The sequence below is a fragment of the Coregonus lavaretus genome (genome assembly GCF_964263955.1).
Source record: "Coregonus lavaretus genome assembly, chromosome: 9".
NCBI lineage: Eukaryota > Metazoa > Chordata > Actinopteri > Salmoniformes > Salmonidae > Coregonus > Coregonus lavaretus.
The window spans coordinates 12561438-12584027 of record NC_139996.1 but is presented as its reverse complement, the minus strand read 5'-3'; the positions used below and the strand labels follow the sequence as shown (position 1 = coordinate 12584027).

The window sequence follows — 22590 nt, the reverse complement described above, 5'->3', positions numbered from 1 at the left end:
CACAAACACACACGCTCTCCTACTCCCCAGTCATTGCCAAAACACGTTGTCCTGCCTGAGATTGCATTTTAGTAACAATGTTAAAATGTCCGCCTTCAAGGGCAGTCCCAGTAATTGTGTTTGTCTACATCACACTGTTTTCCTTTTGCATGGTTTAGACAGTGATAAGGAAAGATTTATGGGATTCATATTTATGAATTATAACATTTTGCATTTCATGGACAACTGAATGTTATTGATGAAGGAAGCTTAGATTTTTCCTTTCAGAGCATCCCAATATCGTATTCAGATTGTTCTAAGCAAGTCATCCTTGAAGTTGGGTCTTTCGTAAATTACAATTTCAAGTAAGTAAGAGAAAGCATTACATTTCGATTAATAGACAATGTACTGTTTTTAATGAAAAAAAAAATATTGATCATAAAATTGTTTACATATACACTGTTATTGTCTACTAGTCTAACAAGTTTTGCCCATTATAAACTGTATACAAGTGGTATTTCTTACTTATGGCCCTTGAGTGTTATTTAAACAGCACAGAAAATATTCCTCATTGTGGACCACAAAGACATCTCAAGTCAATAACTGAGAGAGACGACACAGTCTTCGTGCTGTGCTTTATTGCAGTTGCACTGCATGAATGACCGACCAGTAGCCACGTATATCACAATCTAGATACCTGTCTGTGCACGTTTTTGCTGCAATGACACAAATCTGTTGTATAAAAGAGTCTGTGGGTCTGGGATTAGCTGGTTACGTATATATGCGTGAGGGCGCCGGCTTCTGATTCCATCATGTGTTCCAAGTTCCAGGAGTTCCAGAACAGGATGTACTGTCACTGTCATGAAAAGAGGGCACATGAATCACACTGTTCTGTGTCCAACACTCCTTCACCTTGTTTAAAATCCAGAACATTCATTTTCCTGCTCCAAGGACGTTTCTTTCATTACATGGAGTTGTCTGGCAAGTCTATTACGGTCGCTCTCACCTTGACTCCAGCCACACAGAGTTCTGTGAGAGGACCCAGCAATGACTCGGATTGGTCCACCATCAACTTCCTGTAAAACTGTTGGCTTTGCAGAGACGTGTATATGATGGAGCAAGCCACAGCGACCACGATGAAAAGCACAGCACATGCAGCCATCACCACTGTGTCCCACTTCTCACTGCTCTCTACGGGGTGAGCCAGTCCCTTTGTGGTGACATTGACACAGTCCCTGTTGTGTCCGAGCTGCATGCTCGTGACTTCCACACACACCCGGTATTGGGTGGAGGGGTTCAGATGAGTGAGACAATACATCTTCACATCAGTTGGTACTCTAGCAGTGTATGCCATGGAGGGGTGCTTAGCATTCGCCACTGTGAACCACTTTATATTGGATATAAGACCACCATGAGTATTATCCCAAGACACTGAAACAGAGTTGGGCTGCACTGATCTAACGTCCACATGTAAAGCATTACCAGTATCAGAAGGATGTGGAAAGTATCCATCTACCACCACCAACACAGACTTGAGGTCTGCACCAACAAGATTGTGAGCGACGCAGGTGTACAGCCCTGCCTCAAGCACGGTAGTGTCATAGATGTCAAAGGTCCCCTCGGGATGCATGTAGTACTTATCAGACACACTGTTGGGCAGGACTCTGTCCCCGGAGGGGGTAACCCAGTAGATCTCTGGCTCCGGCTCTCCGAATGCCCGGCAGTGAAGCGTCACCGAGCTCCTTTTCCCAACGGTGACCTGATCTGGGAGGCTCCCGGGCGAGATGAGCGGGAGGCAAATCTCGGTCATCTCCCTGAAGTGGACCTGGTGGACGTGCTGGCCCTGGTACTCCGGCGGCTCCACGCAGAAGAGGGAATCTGGCTCCATGAAGCGCACGCCGGTCTGGTTCATGTTGATCCAGCGGATGACGCAGTCACAGCGGATGGGGTTGCTGTGCATGCTGACCTCACGCAGGTTGGGCAGGGAGTCTACGGTGTTGTGGTGCAGGGCGCTGAGAGCATTGCTGTTCAGCATCAGTGTCTCGAGTCTCGGCAACTTGTGGAAGGCGTTTGGATGGATGTAGGAGAGCTTGGGGTTGTTGGTGGCCTCGATCTTGGTCAGCTCAGGGAGATTGCTGAGGGCGAAGCTGTCGATGGACACCAGCGCAGGCATGCTGTTGATGCCCAACTCTTTGAGGTGGAACATGTCCACAAAGTCCCCTCTCTGAATCCTCTCGATGGGGTTCTTGTTGAGATCCAGAAACTTCAGGCTCTTGGCTTTCTTCAGAGCAGCCTGGGGGACTCTGTCAAACAGGTTGTCGAAAAACGAGACACTCTCCAGGTTGTCGAGGCCGACCAGAGTGTCATCTGGGATTTCGGACAGATTCATCCTGGCCAGAACCAAGCTGCGTAGGTTGACCAGGGGCTTGAAGTTCATGTCTGACAATTGGACGATGGGGTTTTCCCCGATCATCAGGATCTCCAGGCGGGGCAGAGGCTGAAACCACACCCTGCTGATGCCCCTGAGGTGATTGGAGTTGAGATGGAGCCGCAGTAGCCTCCCCAGCCCTCTAAAGGCACCAGGACTGATGGATGAGATCAGGTTGTGGTTAATGTAGAACTCCTGGAGGTTGGGCAGGGATGGGAGACAGCTGTCTGACAGGGCCTGAACCCAGTTCTCCTCCATGTGTAGTGACAGCAGCTGGGGAAGAGGACCCAGATGGACATCCCTCACAGAGGATATGTTATTCTGGGATAAATCTATCTCTGTGATATTAGCCAGGTAATCCAAAGGATTCTCAACGCTGATGATATTGTTGGTCTGTAACAATAGCACCTGTGTGTCTGAGGGCAGTCTCTCCGGCAGTGTCGATAGGCCTAAGTCATTACAGTCCACCGTGGGAGCCTCGGTATAAATAGAGCTTGGAGAGAACCAGGGTCGTATCTCACACCGACACAATGCAGGGCAATGAGCAGCGCCCCCCTCTGAGGCCAGAACAAAGGCAGTCAGAGCTAGCTCCGCTAACAAACAAGCCAAGAACGCGCTCTTCTTCATCTTGGCCTCCTATTACCTTGAGCTAGAAATTGGTCCTTATGGAGTCAGCTGTTAGCACTGTTAACTTCACAAATAAAGGCTCATTTGTTACTGCAGTGAGACAGAACGGATTTCTGCTGATGCCTGTTCCCTAAAGCTTTGGCCCTGTTGTGGTCGTTGCCTAGTCCTTGGCAGAGAGGAGAAGAACAACCTTTCAATTTACCCTGTGCCAGGTTGTCAGGCAAGTTGGATGTGTGAAGGTCAATGTATCCTTCAGGAAGGCTGTCGGTGAAGCGCAGGAAGGGTTGAGGAGGAACGCTCTGGCTTGGGCTGGGGATGGATTACTCTGTCTTCCATCATTATTATCCTCAATCACTGTCACTCGTCGTGTCAATTTCCATCTGGGGAGAAAAATATCAGAAAAAATACACTCAGTACTACATGGCATTATTGGGAGACTGAAGCATATATTGACATTTAGGGATATTGAGACATATACTCTGCGCTCGTTTGATTGTATTGCTTTCACTTCACCATCAAAATGATGAGTTATGATTGACTTGACCTTATATATATTATTTGACAGGTTGGTGGCTAATAATGGATGCGTCCCAAATGGCATTCTATTTCCTATTTATTGCACTACTTTTGACCAGAGCCTTATGGGACCTAGTCAAAAGTAGTACAATATAGGAAATATGGTGCTATTTTGGATGCACACAATAGCACTTTGGAGTCACTTAATATCACTGCAGGGCAAGAGATCTGCCGGAGGATCTGGAATTTTAAACAGCGATTCATATCTTGCTCATAGCAATAATGCAAATCCCCCAAAACACTTCCCAAAAACTTTGCATCAAGAACAGTTTGAACAGCTAAAACATTGTGAGCCAGAGACTATCCCAGTTTTACCATACACCCTAATTAGCTGAATTCCGTCATCCACCCTAACTCTGCCGTTGTGAACTACATGTACACATGCACAAGCAACTGTCGCACTCACACACAACCACCCATGATCACTTCACCTGAAGTATATGACCTCAAGGCATTTCAGATTCTCCCAAAATATCTCTGAAGCTTGCTACAGGTCTTGTTCTGTCTCGTCATCCTCTCCTGCATTATTTATGAGGAGTTGAATCAAAGTTGTTCCTACAGGTGACAGGTCTGTGCCGGGGGTTTGCTTGTGTCGACTGCACATATTGATGCTTTGATTCATTTGTGACCTTGAGTGCAGAAGCCACGGCTCTGTGTGCGTTAGTAGATGAAGCTGTCTGTAAGGCTATAACAGCAGGGCTGCTGATGAAGACACACTATGACAGAGCACCGTGCATATATTAGCTTGTTTATGGCAGTCAGTCAACACACGCAGGTGGAATCAAGCTGCAAAGATATTTTTTCTGGTTGTTTCTTTTTTTTGTGCCTAACGCTCTCGTGCTCAGCCATCTGTGTAGGACCTGTGTTCAGATTCTGTCCAAGCTGCTCTGTGCCTGATATTATACAGCATGTGTAATATTCACACATATTTGGTGTTTCATTTCTAAGCTATTTATATCAAGTGTCGAAATAAATACTTAAGTGTGGTAATGCTATCTATCATTTGCAACGACCATTTTCAGACACCTTTATTTTATGGTTTCATACATGGGAATGGTTTTATTGGCAAGAGATTCCTCCTCATGGCCCAGGTGGGAGAGTGTATGTAACCATATTATGTAAATATGTTTTTCACAGTAGATCAGAAAAATATATTTAAAAGAAAACAACCCCCATGCTAATAAGGAGAGCATGTATTGACGCTCTCCCTTTTGCTTCCACGAAGCTCATGCTAATTTCCCTTTTTATCACTTAACGCTAAGAGCCTGCCGTTACTTCACTCACATGCCTTCCGCTCATAATTAGATCAAATGGAGGTTTGAGTGGTGGTAAATGTTCTTTCAACATGATGTAAATAAAGCATGTTTAGTTACGGAAAGAATAGTTGAGATGAGGTGAAGATGCATTGGAAAGCTGCTGCTGTTGCTTTGTGATGCCATTTCAATGGAAAGGCTTGTGTCCGACGGGTAGCTTCCACTCCTTGCTTGTGTTTAACACGGATGATAACGCCATGGACTTGCATAACGTTTTTTCTAATTATTTATCCTATTTAGCTCCCTTAGGGATTTCTTTTCCACTTGTGTTTTGTTTAATATGCTGCAGCTGTTAAATAATAACATCATCAGAACACCCCTTATTTAATGTATTATTTAACCTCTCTCTCCCCCCCTCTCTCCTCCTCCCCCTTCCCCCTCTATCTCCCCTTCTCTTTCTCCTCCTCTCTCTCCCCCCTTACTTAATATATTATTTAACCTCTCCCTCTCTCCCCCATCTCTCCTCCCCCCCCCACCCCCCCCCCCCCCCCCCCCACCCCTCTCTCTCTCCTCCTCTACCTAGAGGCCAGGAGGTTGTGGTAAGAGGAAACAATTGATTGTGCGAATAAGTCACAGAGTGTTGACCTCTGTGGACTCATTTGGGCTGAGGAAACAGAGGGATCAGTCCACACACAGCCTGCTTCAGCCGCTTGCCACTTAGTAGAGAGTGCATTGCATTCACAAGTCCCAAATGCTACAGTTAGGCACAGTACAAAGGCAGCACTCTTTTTTAAAACACTACACAAATACAGCACAGATACAGAAATCCCATCAAAGACTACACAAATAGAGTTGTGTTTGTTACTTCTATAAAATAGGGAATTAGGATAACAATGCACTATGTTTTTTAATTTTCTTTATTTAACCTTTATTTAACCAGGTAGGCCAGTTGAGAATAAGTTCTCATTTACAACTGCGACCTGGCCAAGATAAAGCACAGCAGTGCGATAAAAACAGCAACAACAGAGAGTTACATATGGGATAAACAAAAACGTACAGTCAATAACACAATAGAAAAATAGAAAATCTATATACAGTGTGTGCAAATGTAGTAAGTTATGGAGGTAAGGCAATAAATAGGCCATAGTGCAAAATAATAACAATTTAGTATTAACACTGGAGTGATAGATGTGCAGAAGATGATGTGCAAATAGAGATACTGGGGTGCAAATTAGCAAAATAAATAACAATATGGGGATGAGGTAGTTGGGTGGGCTAATTACAGATGGGCTGTGTACAGGTGCATTGATCGGTAAGCTACAGTTCGTTCCAGTCATTGGCAGCAGAGAACTGGAAGGAATGGCGGCCAAAGGAGGTGTTGGCTTTGGGGATGACCAGTGAGATATATCTGCTGGAGCGCATACCACGGGTGGGTGTTGCTATGGTGACCAATGAGCTAAGATAAGGCGGGGATTTGCCTAGCAGTGATTTATAGATGACCTGTAGCCAGTGGGTTTGGCGACGAATATGTAGTGAGGGCCAGCCAACGAGAGCGTACAGGTCACAAAGCTCGTTTGGAGGTTTGTTAACACAGTGTCCAATGAAGGGCCAGATGTATACAAAATGTTGTCGTCTGCGTAGAGGTGGATCTGAGAGTCACCAGCCGCAAGAGCGACATCATTGATACACACAAAGAATAGAGTCGGCCCGAGAATTGAACCCTGTGGCACCCCCGTAGAGACTGCCAACAAAGTCTCTATGCTATGCTAACAAAGAATATCTGGGAAATCAGTATAGCCATATGAAAGCTGTCTACCTCACCAAAAAGTATTGTACTCAACTATATTTTACCACTTTTAAGTGCTGAATATTGACATTCTCCAAATCGATTAGGGGTGTACGGCAGAAAGGGGGGTGATATACCTAAAATATGAATGTCCTTTTTCATACAGTGAAACAGACTCTGTACTGGATTAGAGCCCACAGGCCACAGTGCAGTGTGTTCCTTCCCGCCACCTCCTAATGTAGTAGACATGTCATAAAGTGGTTCCAATCCACCATGTTTTATTCACCAGCTAGTCAGGCAGCGAGTGACGAGCAGGCTGCAGCTACAGTATACAGGGGAAATAATGTGCAGCGTGCCACTGCGCCAAGGGGATCTGAATGGCGCCGGAGAAGATAGCTGTTTTTTTTTCGTTATTTGTCATTTATTCTGTACATAATGTTTCTGCCACCGTCTCTTATGACCAAAAAGAGCTTCTGGATATCAGGACAGCGATTACTCACCTCGTACTGGACGAAGATTTTTTCTTCAACGAGTCGGACGCGAAGGATATTCTATAGACACTCGACAAGGCCCAAATCCCCATCATTCGCATGAGAAAGAGACAGAGATATCGTGGACGTAGGTCAGGGTGCCTTGTAAGGATCCGACGGCGAGCGAGTAAACTGCCTCTTCCACCAATCCTATTAGCCAATGTTAAATCATTTGAAAACAAATTGGATGACCTAAGACTAAGGTTATCCTACCAACGGGACATAAAAAACTTTCACCGAGTCGTGGCTGAACGACGACATGGATAACATACAGCTAGCAGGCTATACGCTACATCGGCAGGATAGAACGGCTGACTCCGGTAAGACAAGGGGTGGCGGTCTGTGTATATTTGTAAACAACAGCTGGTGCATAAAATCTAATACTAAGGAAGTCTCGAGGTTTTGCTCGCCTGAGGTAGAGTATCTCATGATAAGCTGTAGACCACACTATTTACCAAGAGAGTTTTCATCTATATTTTTTGTAGCTGTCTATCTACCACCACAAACCGATGCTGGCACTAAGATTGCACTCAATGAGCTGTATAAGGCCATACTGGAAAACGCTCATCCAGAGGCAGCGCTCCTAGTGGCCGGGGACTTTAATGCAGGGAAACTTAAATCCGTTCTACCTCATTTCTATCAGCATGTTAAATGTGCAACCAGAGGAAAAAAAACTCTAGACCACCTTTACTCCACACACAGAGACCCATACAAAGCTCACCCTCGCCCTGCATTTGGCAAATCTGACCATAACTCTATCCTCCTGATTCCTGCTTATAAGCAAAAACTAAAGCAGGAAGCACCTGGTCAGATGACGCAGATGCTAAGCTACAGGACTGTTTTGCTAGCACAGACTGGAATATGTTCCGGGATTCTTCAGATAGCATTGAGGAGTACACCACATCAGTCACTGGCTTCATCAATAACTGCATCGATGACGTCATCCCCACAGTGACCGTACGGACATACCCCAACCAGAAGCCATGGATTACAGGCAACATCCGCACTGAGCTAAAGGGTAGAGCTGCCGCTTTCAAGGAGTGGGACTCTAACTTATAAGCTTATAAGAAATCCCGCTATGCCCTCAGACGAACCATCAAACATGCAAAGAGTCAATACAGGACTAAGATTGAATCGTACTACACCGGCTCTGACGCTCGTCGGATGTGGCAGGGCTTGAAAACTATTACAGTCTACAAAGGGAAGCACAGCCGCGAACTGCCCAGTGACACAAGCCTACCAGACGAGCTAAATTACTTCTATGCTCGCTTCGAGGCAAGCAACACTGAAGCATGCACTCCAATTTGCATACCACCGCAACAGATCCACAGATGATGCAATCTCTTGAACTCCACACTGCCCTTTCCCACCTGGACAAGAGGAACACCTATGTGAGAATGGTATTCATTGACTACAGCTCAGCGTTCAACACCATAGTGCCCTCAAAGCTCATCACTAAGCTAAGGATCCTGGGACTAAACACCTCCCTCTGCAACTGGATCCTGGACTTCCTGACGGGCCGCCCCCAGGTGGTAAGGGTAGGTAACAACAGGGGGGCCCCTCAGGGGTGCGTGCTTAGTCCCCTCCTGTACTCCCTGTACACCCATGACTGCATGGTCAGGCACGACTGCAACACCATCATTAAGTTTGCCGACGACACAACAGTGGTAGGCCTGATCACCGACAACGATGAGACAGCCTATAGGGAGGAGGTCAGAGACCTGGCCGTGTGGTGCCAGGATAATAACCTCTCCCTCAATGTGATCAAGACAAAGGAGATGATTGTGGACTACAGGAAAAAAAAGAGGACCGAGCACGCCCCCATTCTCATCGACGGGGCAGTAGTGGAACAGGTTGAGAGCTGCAAGTTCCTTGGTGTCCACATCACCAACGAACTATCATGGTCCAAACACACCATGACAGTCGTGAAGAGGGCACGACAAAACCTATTCCCCCTCAGGAGACTGAAAAGATTTGGCATGGGTCCTCAGATCCTTAAAAAGTTATACAGCTGCACCATCGAGAGCATCCTGACTGGTTGCATCACCACCTGGTATGGCAACTGCTCGGCCTCCGACCGCAAGGCACTACAGAGGGTAGTGCGTACAGCCCAGTACATCACTGGGGTCAAGCTTCCTGCCATCCAGGACCTCTATACCAGGCGGTGTCAGAGGAAGGCCCTAAAAATTGTCAATGACTCAAGCCACCCTAGTCATAGACTGTTCTCTCTGCTACCGCACGGCAAGCGGTACCGGAGCGCCAAGTGTAGGTCCAAAAGGCTTCTCAACAGCTTCTACCCCCAAGCCATAAGACTCCTGAACAGCTAATCATGGATACCCAGACTATTTGCACTGCCCCCCCCCCACCCCACCCCACCCCACCCATCCCCCTCTTTTACGCTGCTGCTACTCTGTTTACTATTCATGCATAGTCACTTTAACTCTACCCACATGTACATATGACCTCAATTACCTCGACTAGCCGGTGCTCCCGCACATTGACTCTGTACCGGTACCCCCCTGTATATAGCCTCCCTACTGCTATTTTATTTTACTGCTGGTCTTTAGCTATTTGCTTTAATTTTAAATTTTTCTTAAATAACACTATTTATTTTACATTTTTCTTTAAAAAACTGCATTGTTGGTTAAGGGCTTGTAAGTAAGCATTTCACTGTAATGTCTACACCTGTTGTATTCGGCGCATGTGGCAAATACATTTTGATTTGATTTAATTTGATTTGATCTAGTGGAAAGTGACACCCTGATATTCTGCCACATTAATGTACCATGGTATTGTGACAGATCTGAAAGGATCTTACTGGTCTTTATGTTGTTGAGCCTAATTAATCTTTGGATGGTAATAGCTTTTTGGACTACGAACGAAAATTAGCTCTGTTGCGAACTCCACCACTTTAACGTTGATGTGAAAACTAGAATGTTGATGAATGAATGTCATTGTTACTTCACAAAGAAATGTGACAGAATGGGGTTAGAGTGCACCGGTTGGGATAGAGTAGACAGATGAAACAAAGCATGTGTACTTAAAAACAGGTATGTACAAGAGGCAGTGTGACAGACAAAATGGAGGATGGAAATAGTGGCCATTTAAAAGCTGCTGGGGACTAAGTGGTGTTTTATTTGTGCATTTACAGTTGCCCAGTAGAGCAACACATCTCTCAACACAGTCTTTTAATCGGTGCCCGATGTCCAATTCAGTCACATCCTCCACTTTCTCTCGAAATGCCTTAAATGTGCCACCACTTTGTGAAGCATCAGCAGGGTTGTTGACTTTTCTAATGTTCAGTATCAGTCTTGTAGTTTGAAGGGGAGGTGAGGGGGTGAGGTGAGGGGGTGGGAGGTGAGGTGAGGGAGTGGGAGGTGAAGTGAGGGGGTGGGAGGTGAGGTGAGGGAGTGGGAGGTGAAGTGAGGGGGTGGGAGGTGAGGTGAGTGGGTGGTAGGGGAGGGGAGGTCAGGTAAGTGGTGGTAGGGGAGGAGAGGTGAGGGGGAGAGGGAAGGGGAGGGGAGGAGATGTGGTGGGAGGAGGGGAGGTGAAGGGATCGGAGGAGGGGAGGTGAGGGGATCGGAGGAGGGGAGGTGAGGGGATCGGAGGAGGGGAGGTGGGGTGAGGGAAATGGAGTGAGGTAAGTGCCCCCACCTCTTTTTATTGATTTACCATTAAATCTGTCCAAGCTAAAATTGTCCTTTCAACGTGACCTGCTCCCTCGTGTTCCCTATAGCGCTACCTGCTACAATATCACAGCCTGCTATATGTTGGGCTGCCTGAGCAGCCCACCATGAAAGCCTGCATTAGCTATGCTAGCACTGTGCCTGTCATTAGCATTAGCTGTATGGCTACATTCATTAGGCCAACTCACTGTGTGGTATCCATGCATAATGACATCTGAAGAGAAGCGCTTCCCCCTTACATCTGCTCAACGCTGCCTGCAAATAAGCAGCAATTCAACAATTAATTAGGAATCGATGTTAAGCTGTCAACTACCCCAGGCTTCCTACCAACCCCCTCCTCCTCCTACCTACCCTCTCTCATATGGTCTACTGTCACACAGACACACACACACACACACACACACACACACACACACACAGGTATGGTGCACATGTAAACATGACCTGCCTGTTGATTTACGATGTTATTTGTATGTATACACTATATACAAGGAGTTTTGCAGGGTACAGTGAACTCGCCACACATACATTTTTCACTATGGATTAATCTATCACTATCACAGCTCATTGCATAAATACCTAATGTAATACATTAACTGGTAATGCATGGGGTGTTAGCTGTCAACATTCCCTTTTCCACAGGCCCAGGTAGGACTAGCTCTGCTGCTCTGACTGTAAAATGCATGGGATTTACTTTGAAAAAAACAGTGCTTCAGAATCATACTGTATCTATTGGGAATGTGTTTTCCCAGTGTATCAAATGTTTAGCCCTTGAATCCATGTGCTACGGTACACTAATATTCTCATAGTGGGGATTTTGTAGGGTAGGTAGGTTGTGTGGCGTGGTTTTCATTTGACTCTTTATTGAGCGATGAAAGGATTGTAAGGAAGTTCTCACAAATTAACAACAACAACAAACACACTAAATCTGTCTATGGCTATGACAAGGTATGGTATACACAGGAGTTTGAGGTTTGCATGTGAATCTCAAGTCAAGATTTTAGTAACTAATTGAAACCCTCTGATAGTAATGCTATTTCACATAATTGATATTAATTAGCCTGCTTAATATATATATTTTTTGATAGACTAAATAGTGTCTATTGAGAGATGCACACATTACCGCCATTATTAATGCATGGAATGGTGTTGAGTGTGAGGTACAGAGTCTTGTAGCGTTCTATTCCTCTCCAACTTTGTTTCTGTACAGCCAGTCAGTGTGTTTTGCTTTAGTGCTGTCTGCAGAGTGACATCAGAGATTCAACGTGTACACTTTCACTTTTTTGTCTTATACGTATAAAGCACCAGTACTGCTTTCTCTTGTGGATTCATCACTCCAGTCCCCACCAGTCTGCATAGAGAACCTTGGGAATGCAGGATGGCCATAGAAGAGTACTATAGGACAACTGCCTATTTAAATCTGTTCCTAGCCAGGCTATTCAGCATGATATTGGTGCATTTTTGGCATGGAAATAGACCATTTTATGCATGATTAGGCTACTTCTTGAAAACAGAATGATGCAGTCATCTTTCTGACCCCATTTAGTAGCTAACATTGTGACTGTGCTGAATGAGGTCTGCTGCTCACTAAAAATGCCTCAGTGTGACGTTGTTTAATTATGAACAAGCCCTAAATACAGCCGAGTGATGGGCGATGGCGAGAGAGAACGAGGGAGATGAGGTGAAAGAGAGTGAGAGAGAGATGGAGAGACAGAGGGGGGAGAGTGTGCTGTTCTGGTAAATTAGGCAGGCAGCGGTGGGAATGTATTATTCTCTGGTTAGAGGAGAGTTCTCCACAGCCCAGCACTCCAGCTCTTGCCTCATTTTGACCTGTCTCACCTGGATTCCTTAAAGACGTGGACAAATCCTAAAGAAATCCTCTTAGAAAACCTCTATGTTCCTCCTCTTGGCACACACAGCCAAATAGTGTCCAACTCTATACAGTACTTATGTGTTATGATCTATCAGTGAAAACGGAAAGAGGTTTCTTTACTTCAGGCTTATTACTGGTTTACCTCATTGAGTTCTGGTATTTTCTACTGACGGCAGATTCCCTTACTTGTCTTCTTTTCTGTTCTAGCCCCGACAGACACACAGAGGCGAGTATACATCAGTTTAGTTATTTTTCTCAGATGTACCTGTAGAGCGATGCTGCCGAGATAACACCAACCACACATCTCTCTCCCCACTTCCAAAATACATCCTTGTGCCAATAACAGGCAGTTCCTTCTCTAAAACCTCTGCAGCTCCTACATATTCATCCAAACGTTTCCTTAAGCAGCGACGACAAAACCCTCAGCCAAGCCTCCCACATAACTGCAGGCTGTGCCTTCTGCCTTCTCGGCTGCTAACTCCCTCCACACAGACACAGGTTCAGCTCAAGGACTACCGCATTGTCACACTGGAAAACCAACCCTCTACCACCCCAACCAACCACACATGACTCATACACACATAGGAGAGAGAGATAGATGGAAACTTACCAGTGGGAGTGAGTCCCTTCACAAACTGTATGGACCAGCAGCAGGTGTTCCCCTCATGCCTGGGACCCACATGCTTTAAAGCAGCAGTCCAGCATGACAGCGTGAGACTCAGATCACAGCAGGTTTTTCATGTGTATTTCCAAGAACATGCGTCTTCTTCTCCTTTCGTTGCGAGAGAGGCAGAGAGAGAGAGAGAGAAACAGGAGAGGGGAGGGAGAGATGGGTAGCTCCAGCTCTAAAACCGTTCCACTGTGTGTGTGTGAGAGAGAGAGAGAGAGAGAGAGAGAGAGAGAGAGAGAGAGAGAGAGAGAGAGAGAGAGAGAGAGAGAGAGAGAGAGACAGAGAGAGAGAGAGAGAGAGAGAGAGAGAGAGAGAGAGAGAGAGAGAGAGAGAAACAGGAGAGGGGAGGGAGAGATAGGTAGCTCCAGCTCTGATACCGTTCCACTGTGTGTGTGTGTGTGTGTGTGTGTGTGTGTGTGTGTGTGTGTGTTTGTGTGTGTGTGTGAGAGAGAGAGAGAGTCAGAGAGAGAGGTAGAGAGAGAGAGAGGTAGAGAGAGGCTCTCTTGGTTGTGTGTGTGAGTGTGTGTGTCTTTGCTTGCTAAAGATGCTGGGTGCAGAGCAGAGCGATAGGGTGGGGGCTGTTCTCTGTCTATCCTTCCTTTTCTCCAGCGTAGTTAGAGAGCAGATCACTCAGCTGATCAACCATCACTCTGCTCCGCTGCTGCCAGCTCCACCGTCATTTATAACACACACACACACAGGCCAATCCCTGTTCAGATCGCAGGCTCTGTTCTTGGAGCTGCTGGTAATTATGATTGGTTGAGCGGGCTGTCAATCAGTCATGATCCCCTGTATCCCTGAGGCAAAGAGAGTCCAAATATGTGTGTATGAGTGGGAGAGAGTGGGAGGAACGGAGTGACAGAGAGAGTTTGTATGTGTCTGTGTGTTTGTGCCTCTGTGTGTGTCAGAGTGTGTGTTAAAGAGAGAGTGATGGAGGGAGACTGAGTGAGAGAGCATGGGAGGGAGGGATGGAGGATGGATGTGGCTTCTTATTAAGACTGGCATTTCGGTTTGAATCTCCGGGGGTTTGAAGGCAGCGTTTAACAAACTGCGGTTTCTGTGGGTCATTATTCAATGCCTTTGTGTCCCTCATTTGGCCAGACACTCTGAACTGAACACCTTTGTACCTCTGGCTCCCTGGTAGCCTCACAGTCATCTATAAAATCTGTGACTGGAATATAAGCCCATGAATGTTGATAATTACAACCCTATTGATCATGTCCTTGAACAGCACGCCCAAGCGAGATACATTTTTTGTACAAATCTTTTCTATATTACCCAATTATTAAACTCATTTTGTATCCGTTATGTGAATGCCTTTGCCATTTGTTGGTTACGCAGAAGTAGTTTGTGGCTTGGCAAAGGAGGTCATTGCTGTGTTGTTAATGGTCATAGAATTCATTAACTGAGCATTGTGGTATTTTGGGTTATTAAAAATGTCCTCCAGCGATAAAAAAAACAAAAACTTTTCCTGTTGAAAAGTGATATTCTGAGTATAAATACAGTAAAGAACACACACTAAAGGGTTAAAAAATATATGCAAACTTCTAGGAGTAGGACATTCAAGGAGTTGGTCTGATGGTGCCTTCTGATGTCATCGGCCACCCCCTTTGCTTGAGGAACAATAGAGGAGCTTGTGCCGTGTCATGAGGATACCTGGATCACCTATTGAGATGTTCATGTGTTAAATGAGCTGAAGAGGAGACTGGAGTAGGACTTGAAGGGTTAATTAGAAACAAAGTGAACAATCTTTCTCTACCATGGGCTGTGGATGAGCATATTTTTTATTTCTTTTTATTTCACCTTTATTTAACCAGGTAAGCCAGTTGAGAACAAGTTCTCATTTACAACTGCGACCTGGCCAAGATAAAGCAAAGCAGTGCGATAAAAACAACAACAACACAGAGTTACATATGGAATAAACAAAACGTACAGTCAATAACACAATAGAAAATCTATATACAGTGTGTGCAAATGTAGTAAGTTATGGAGGTAAGGCAATAAATAGGCCATAGTGCAAAATAATAACAATTTAGTATTAACACTAGAGTGATAGATGTGCAGAAGATGATGTGCAAATAGAGATACTGGGGTGCAAATGAGCAAAATAAATAACAATATGGGGATGAGGTAGTTGGGTGGGCTAATTACAGATGGGCTGTGTACAGGTGCAGTGATCGGTAAGCTGCTCTGACAACTGATGCTTAAAGTTAGTGAGGGAGCAAGTGTCTCCAGCTTCAGAGATTTTTGCAGTTCGTTCCAGTCATTTGCAATAGAGAACTGGAAGGAAAGGCGGCCAAAGGAGGTGTTGGCTTTGGGGATGACCAGTGAGATATACCTGCTGGAACGCATACTACGGGTGGGTGTTGCTATGGTGACCAATGATCTAAGATAAGGCGGGGATTTGCCTAGAAGTGATTTATAGATGACCTGGAGCCAGTGGGTTTGGCGACGAATAAGTAGTGAGGGCCAGCCAACGAGAGCGTACAGGTCACATATGGGGCTTTGGTGACAAAACGGATGGCACTGTGATAGACTACATCCAATTTGCTGAGTAGAGTGTTGGAGGCTGTTTTGTAAATGACATCGCCGAAGTCAAGGATCGGTAGGATAGTCAGTTTTACGAGGGCATGTTTAGCAGCATGAGTGAAGGAGGCTTTGTTGTGAAATAGGAAGCCGATTCTAGATTTAACTTTGGATTGGAGATGCTTAATGTGAGTCTGGAAGGAGAGTTTACAGTCTAACCAGACACCTAGGTATTTGTAGATGTCCACATATTCTAAGTCAGACCCGCCGAGAGTAGTGATTCTAGTTGGGCGGGCGGGTGCAAGCAGCGTTCGATTGAAGAGCATGCATTTAGTTTTACTAGCGTTTAAGAGCAGTTGGAAGCCACGGAAGGAGTGTTGTATGGCATTGAAGCTTGTTTGGAGGTTTGTTAACACAGTGTCCAATGAAGGGCCAGATGTATACAAAATGGTGTTGTCTGCGTAGAGGTGAATCTGAGCATCACCAGCAGCAAGCGCGACATCATTGATATACACAGAGAATAGAGTCGGCCCGAGAATTGAACCCTGTGGCACCCCCATAGAGACTGCCAGAGGTCCAGACAACAGGCCCTCCAATTTGACACAATGAACTCTATCTGAGAAGTAGTTGGTGAACCAGGCGAGGCAGTCATTTGAGAAACCAAGGCTATTTAGTCTGCCAATAAGAATGCGATGATTGACATCGTCAAAAGCCTTGGCCAGGTCGATGAAGACGGCTGCACAGTACTGTCTTTAATCGATCGCGGTTCTTATATCGTTTAGGACCTTGAGCGTGGCTGAGGTGCACCCATAACCAGCTCGGAAACCAGATTGCATAGCGGAGAAGGTACGGTGGGATTGGAAATGGTCGGTGATCTGTTTGTTAACTTGGCTTTCAAATACTTTCGAAAGGCAGGGCAGGATGGATATAGGTCTGTAACAGTTTGGATCTAGAGTGTCACCCCCTTTGAAGAGGGGGATGACCGCGGCAGCTTTCCAATCTCTGGGGATCTCAGACGATACGAAAGAGAGGTTGAACAGGCTAGTAATAGGGGTTGCGACAATTTCGGCAGCTAATTTTAGAAAGAAAGGGTCCAGATTGTCTAGCCCAGCTGATTTGTAGGGGTCCAGATTTAGCAGCTCTTTCAGGACATCAGCTATCTGAATTTGGGTGAAGGAGAAGCGCGGGGGGGGGGGGGGGGGGGGGGGCATGGGCAAGTTGCAGCGGAGGGTGCAGAGCTAGTGACCGGGGTAGGGGTTAGCCAGGTGGAAAGCATGGCCAGCCATAGCAAAATGCTTATTGAAATTCTCGATTATCGTAGATTTATCAGTGGTGACAGTGTTTCCTAGCCTCAGTGCAGTGGGTAGCTGGGAGGAGGTGCTCTTATTCTCCATGGACTTTACAGTGTCCCAAAACTTTTTGGAGTTAGTGCTACAGGATGCAAATTTATGTTTGAAAAAGCTAGCCTTTGCTTTTCTAACTGCTTGTGTATATTGGTTCCTGACTTCCCTGAAAAGTTGCATATCGCGGGGGCTGTTCGATGCTAATGCAGTACGCCACAGGATGTTTTTGTGCTGGTCAAGGGCAGTCAAGTCTGGGGTGAACCAGGGACTATATCTGTTCTTAGTTCTGCATTTTAATGGGACATGCTTATTTAAGATGACGAGGAAAGCACTGTTGAAGAACATCCAGGCATCCTCTACTGACGGAATGAGGTCAATATCCATCCAGGATACCTGGGCCAGGTCAATTAGAAAGGCCTGCTCGCTGAAGTGTTTTAGGGAGCGTTTGACAGTGATGAGGGGTGGTCGTTTGACCGCGGACCTATTACGGATGCAGGCAATGAGGCAGTGATCGCTGAGATCCTGGTTGAAGACAGCGGACGTGTATTTAGAGGGTAAATTAGTCAGGATGATATCTATGAGAGTGCCCATGTTTACGGATTTAGGGTTGTACCTGGTAGGTTCCTTGATGATTTGTGTGAGATTGTGGGCATCTAGATTAGATTGTAGGACAGCCGGGGTGTTAAGCATATCCCAGTTTAGGTCACCAAGCAGTACAAACTCTGAGGATAGATGGGGGGCAAGCAATTCACATATGGTGTCCAGGGCACAACTGGGGGCTGAGGGGGGTCTGTAGCAAGCGGCAACAGTGAGAGACTTATTTCTGGAAAGGTGGATTTTTAGAAGTAGAAGCTCAAACTGTTTGGGCACAGACCTGGATAGTATGATAGAGCTCTGCAGGCTATCTCTACAGTAGATTGCAACTCCGCCCCCTTTGGCAGTTCTATCTAGACGGGAAATGTTGTAGTTCGGAATGGAAATTTCTGAATTTTTGGTGGCCTTCCTAAGCCAAGATTCAGACACTGCTAGAACATCAGGGTTGACAGAGTGTGCTAACGCAGTGAATAACTCAAACTTGGGGAGGAGACTTCTGATGTTAACATGCAAGAAACCAAGGCTTTTACGGTTACAGACGTCAACAAATGCGCCTGGGGGGTAGGAGTGATACTGGGGGCTACAGGGCCTGGGTTAACCTCTATATCACCAGAGGAACAGAGGAGGAATAGAATAAGGATACGGCTAAAGGCTTTAAGGACTGGTCTTCTAGTGCGTTGGGTACAGAGAAGAGGGGCAGATTTCCGGGCATTGTAGAATTGATTCAGGGCATTATGTACAGACAAGGATATGGAAGGATATGAGTACAGTGGAGGTACACCTAAGCATTGGGTAACTATGAAAGAGATAGCATCACTGGAGGTACCGATTGAGCCGGTCTCTGCTATGTTTGTGTCCCGCTGTGTTGTGAGGTCCACCTGCTGAGAGATGGAGAGGAAAGAGTGGAAAGACAGTGATGTGAGGGGGAGGAGTGAGATCCTGGTACCTAAACCCCACACAACACTCACTGCAGTATAGTCAGTTTCTGTCTGCTGCTGGGAAGGTACACTGATTCTAGTTCAGTCTAGTGTTGTGAATAGGGTATTTTTTTATGTTATTTTTATTGAAGAGTTGACAAGAGTAAATAGGGTCACTTTACAGTACAGACATAAAACTTGTATTTATTTTACTTCTTTGTGTATTTGGTGTTCATGGTTAAATTTTTATTATGACCTCATAGCTGTATCTTTATCATATATATTTATTTATATAGTTTATCGTTATTGTTCCAGGTCTCCCAAGAACCCCCAGCAGAAGATCATCAAGAGGGTCATAGCCCGGGAGGGAGACTTCATTAAGTACGTACAGAATGAGCTCTTTCCCCATAGCTTTATCAAATCAAACTTAAAACACAAAGGATGTCTAAAATAACAATATAATCCCTCACTGATTAAAGGCCTATATGAAGACTTCCTATGAGAAGAATTCCTATGTGAAGACTTCCTATGAGAAGACTTCCTATGACAAGACTTCCTATGACAAGACTTCCTATGAGAAGACTAATAACTAAAGAGCAGCAGTAAAACAATAAACCTATTGGCAATACTGATTCAGTCTGAAGCCTATTCTAATGAGAGCATGTGGACAAACTGTACAGAAGGAGCTCTACTCAACTACATCCATATTTAATTTCATATTACTAGCTTCAAATCTTCAATGAGAAACCCCAAACACACATTTCTCTATGGTAACCTCTGCAGTAATGCATATTATTTTCCTTTAGCTATGTAACCCCTGGCTTGAGTCCACCCATGATAGGTCTATGTTAGCATATGTAGTAGTGGTTATGTGACTCAGGACAGGTCCATGTTGTCTTAGGTGGTAGTGGCTATATGAGTTGTGACTCAGGACAGGTCCATGTTGTCTTAGGTAGGTAGTAGTGGCTATATGAGCTGTGACTCAAGACAGGTCCATGTTGTCTTAGATGGTACTAGTGGCTATATGAGTTGTGACTCAGAACAGGTCCATGTTGTCTTAGGTGGTAGTGGCTATATGAGCGTCTGCTAAATGACTAAAATGTAAAATGAGTCACAGCTCATATAGCCACCACCACCTAAGACAACATGGACCTGTTCTGAGTCACAACTCATATTTATTTATTTTACCTTTATTTAACTAGGCAAGTCAGTTAAGAACAAATTCTTATTTACAATGACGGCCTACACCGGCCAAACCCGGACGACGCTGGGCCAATTGTACGCCGCCCTATGGGACTCCCAATCACGTCCGGTTGTGATACAGCCTGGAATCAAACTCATATAACCACCACCACCTAAGACAACATGGACCTGTCATGAGTCACAGCTCATATAAACACTACTACCTACGTAAGACAAAATGGACCCGTCATGAGTCACAGCTCATATAGCCACTACCACCTAAGACAACATGGACAACAGGACAGGTCCATGTTGTCTTAGGTAGGTAGTAGTGGCTATATGAGTTGTGACTCAGGACAGGTCCATGTTGTCTTACATAGGTAGTAGTGGCTATATGAGTTGTGACTCAGGACAGGTCCATGTTGTCTTACATAGGTAGTAGTGGCTATATGAGTTGTGACTCAGGACAGGTCCATGTTGTCTTACATAGGTAGTAGTGGCTATATGAGTTGTGACTCAGGACAGGTCCATGTTGTCTTACATAGGTAGTAGTGGCTATATGAGTTGTGACTCAGGACAGGTCCATGTTGTCTTACATAGGTAGTAGTGGCTATATGAGTTGTGACTCAGGACAGGTCCATGTTGTCTTACATAGGTAGTAGTGGCTATATGAGTTGTGACTCAGGACAGGTCCATGTTGTCTTACATAGGTAGTAGTGGCTATATGAGTTGTGACTCAGGACAGGTCCATGTTGTCTTACATAGGTAGTAGTGGCTATATGAGTTGTGACTCAGGACAGGTCCATGTTGTCTTAGGTGGTAGTGGCTGAATTACTCGTTACATATAACAACTCCTCCCAGTGTTCTCCTTCAAGGTGACAGGGGAGTCACACTCAGTGATGGCCACACTGAAAAGACACACACACACAATCACACAACCACACCCACACACACACGCACATACACAGGAAATTATTACCATTGCGACGGTTATGAGCAGCAGTGGGAATCGGCCAACAAGGACTATTACCTCTTTCTTGATCAGAGGGCGGATCGTCTATTTTCTGTCACAGCTGCTTTTCTATGGTGAATTCAAATACAAGGCTCAGGCTTGGTTGTTAACGTAGCCAATTGATGACGTCCTCCAAAGTTGTACGAATTACGGAAATGTGGACCTACCAGTATATGAAGAAATGTACCAACGCCTTAGTTACAGTACTTTGTCATTGGCAATGGCAATACAGTATGTGACCTAATGAAGTTCATTTTGCAAAGTTGCAAAGACATTCATTACATTCATTCCCCTGAACCACTGAGTGTAGTCTAGCCAGGCTTTCTAATCTCGGCACCAGCCGAAGCGAACGGTTGATAGTCAGTGGAGCTCTAATTGAAATGACATTGGGAGAATTAGACAGAGGCGGGTGCCACTAGTCATAACACATCGTCGCCATGTAATTCACTCTGGCAACAATTTGTGATGTGCGCCGCTGAACAAATTACAGGTCACTTGTATTGCCTGGGGGGAGATAGAGGAATAATTAACATGGGGGTTTGATGGCTGAGGGGGGGCGGTGGGATGGTCGTTGTGTGTGTGTGTTGCCTTTGGGGCCAGCCATGCTATAAATCACAGCTATGGTTTTAATCTCGCCATGCACAGAGAGACTGTCTTCTCTGCCTGACAGAGGAAGAGGCCTCTCAGCCAATTACAGCCCTCTGAGTGGTGTGTGTGTGTGTGTGTGTGTGCGTGTGTGCGTATGTGCGTGTGTGTGGGTGTGTGTGTTTTGCAGCAACAGGAAATGATTGACATTTTTGTAGGGGTTGATACATTTTTCGTAAGGGAAAATCAAGTCTGAAATTTCAAAGAGGAAGTTACAAACTTCAGAAGTTCTCCTGCAACAGGGTGCTCAAATTAAGATCCTACATATGCAGCTATCTCGAGATGTAGATACTGGTGTTCAAAGAGGGAACAGAACAACCCAGTCTGGTGTGCCAGGCAGGCTGTGAGACACACGGCTAGTGAACAAGACTATGGCTGTGTTCCCATGTCCATGCTAGCATACCACTTAGGATGCATGCCCAACACATTTGGTTCATTCTCAGTGGTATTCCTTCTAGTGTGGATATTGGAACCGAGCTTAAGTTTGACTTAACCTGTCCAATTCACCTCAAGCTGTTACTCATCATCGTCATCGTCGTCATCATTATTGTGTTTCATATGTCCATTATCATGTGTATCTGTGCCCTATATACCTACCCCATTAACCTCCATCCAACCGCCACTGTACCAGGCAGCTACTGTTTAAACCCACCACTGATAGGAGAGTTAGGGAGCATAAATATTTAAGACAACTCAATGCTGAGACTGTCTGAAAATCTCCCCCAAACTCCTGAACTCCTGAATCTCCCCGACCCTTTGTAGCTGCTAGACACTGCCAGGCAGCGAGTCGCATGCTAATAGCATTAATACAGGAGTCTGTATATTCACTTTTAACTGAAACTGTTGTTACGTCCCAAATGGCACCCTTTTCCCTATTTAGTGCACTACTTTTGACCAGGGCCCATAGAGCTCTGGTCAGAAGTAGTGCACTATGTAGAGAATAGGGTGCCATTTGGGACGTAA

The 22590-nt window shown here is 45.5% G+C and overlaps 1 protein-coding gene and 1 pseudogene across 3 annotated transcripts in view; one reads left to right on the top strand and one right to left on the bottom strand.

Annotated features, from left to right (window-relative positions):
- The window catches only part of LOC311134866 (mitochondrial inner membrane protease subunit 2-like), a 222058-nt pseudogene that overhangs the window by 173513 nt on the left and 25955 nt on the right, over positions 1-22590 (top strand). The window contains exon 3 of the transcript in view: positions 19104-19169. The product of the transcript in view is annotated as a mitochondrial inner membrane protease subunit 2-like (transcript). The remainder of the gene's footprint in view (positions 1-19103; positions 19170-22590) is intronic.
- Positions 329-13586, bottom strand: LOC311135262 (leucine-rich repeat neuronal protein 3-like). 2 transcript variants are annotated; one of them, XM_084169209.1, is made up of 3 exons: positions 13349-13586; positions 11054-11120; positions 329-3414 (listed from the first exon to the last, which is right to left on the bottom strand). In XM_084169209.1, the coding sequence occupies exon 3, from the start codon at positions 3032-3034 to the stop codon at positions 944-946; it is 2091 nt and encodes a 696-aa protein (XP_084025335.1). In that variant the 5' UTR covers positions 3035-3414; positions 11054-11120; positions 13349-13586; the 3' UTR covers positions 329-943. The 2 variants fall into 2 exon arrangements, with proteins under 2 accessions (XP_084025335.1, XP_084025334.1); XM_084169208.1 differs by lacking the exon at positions 11054-11120.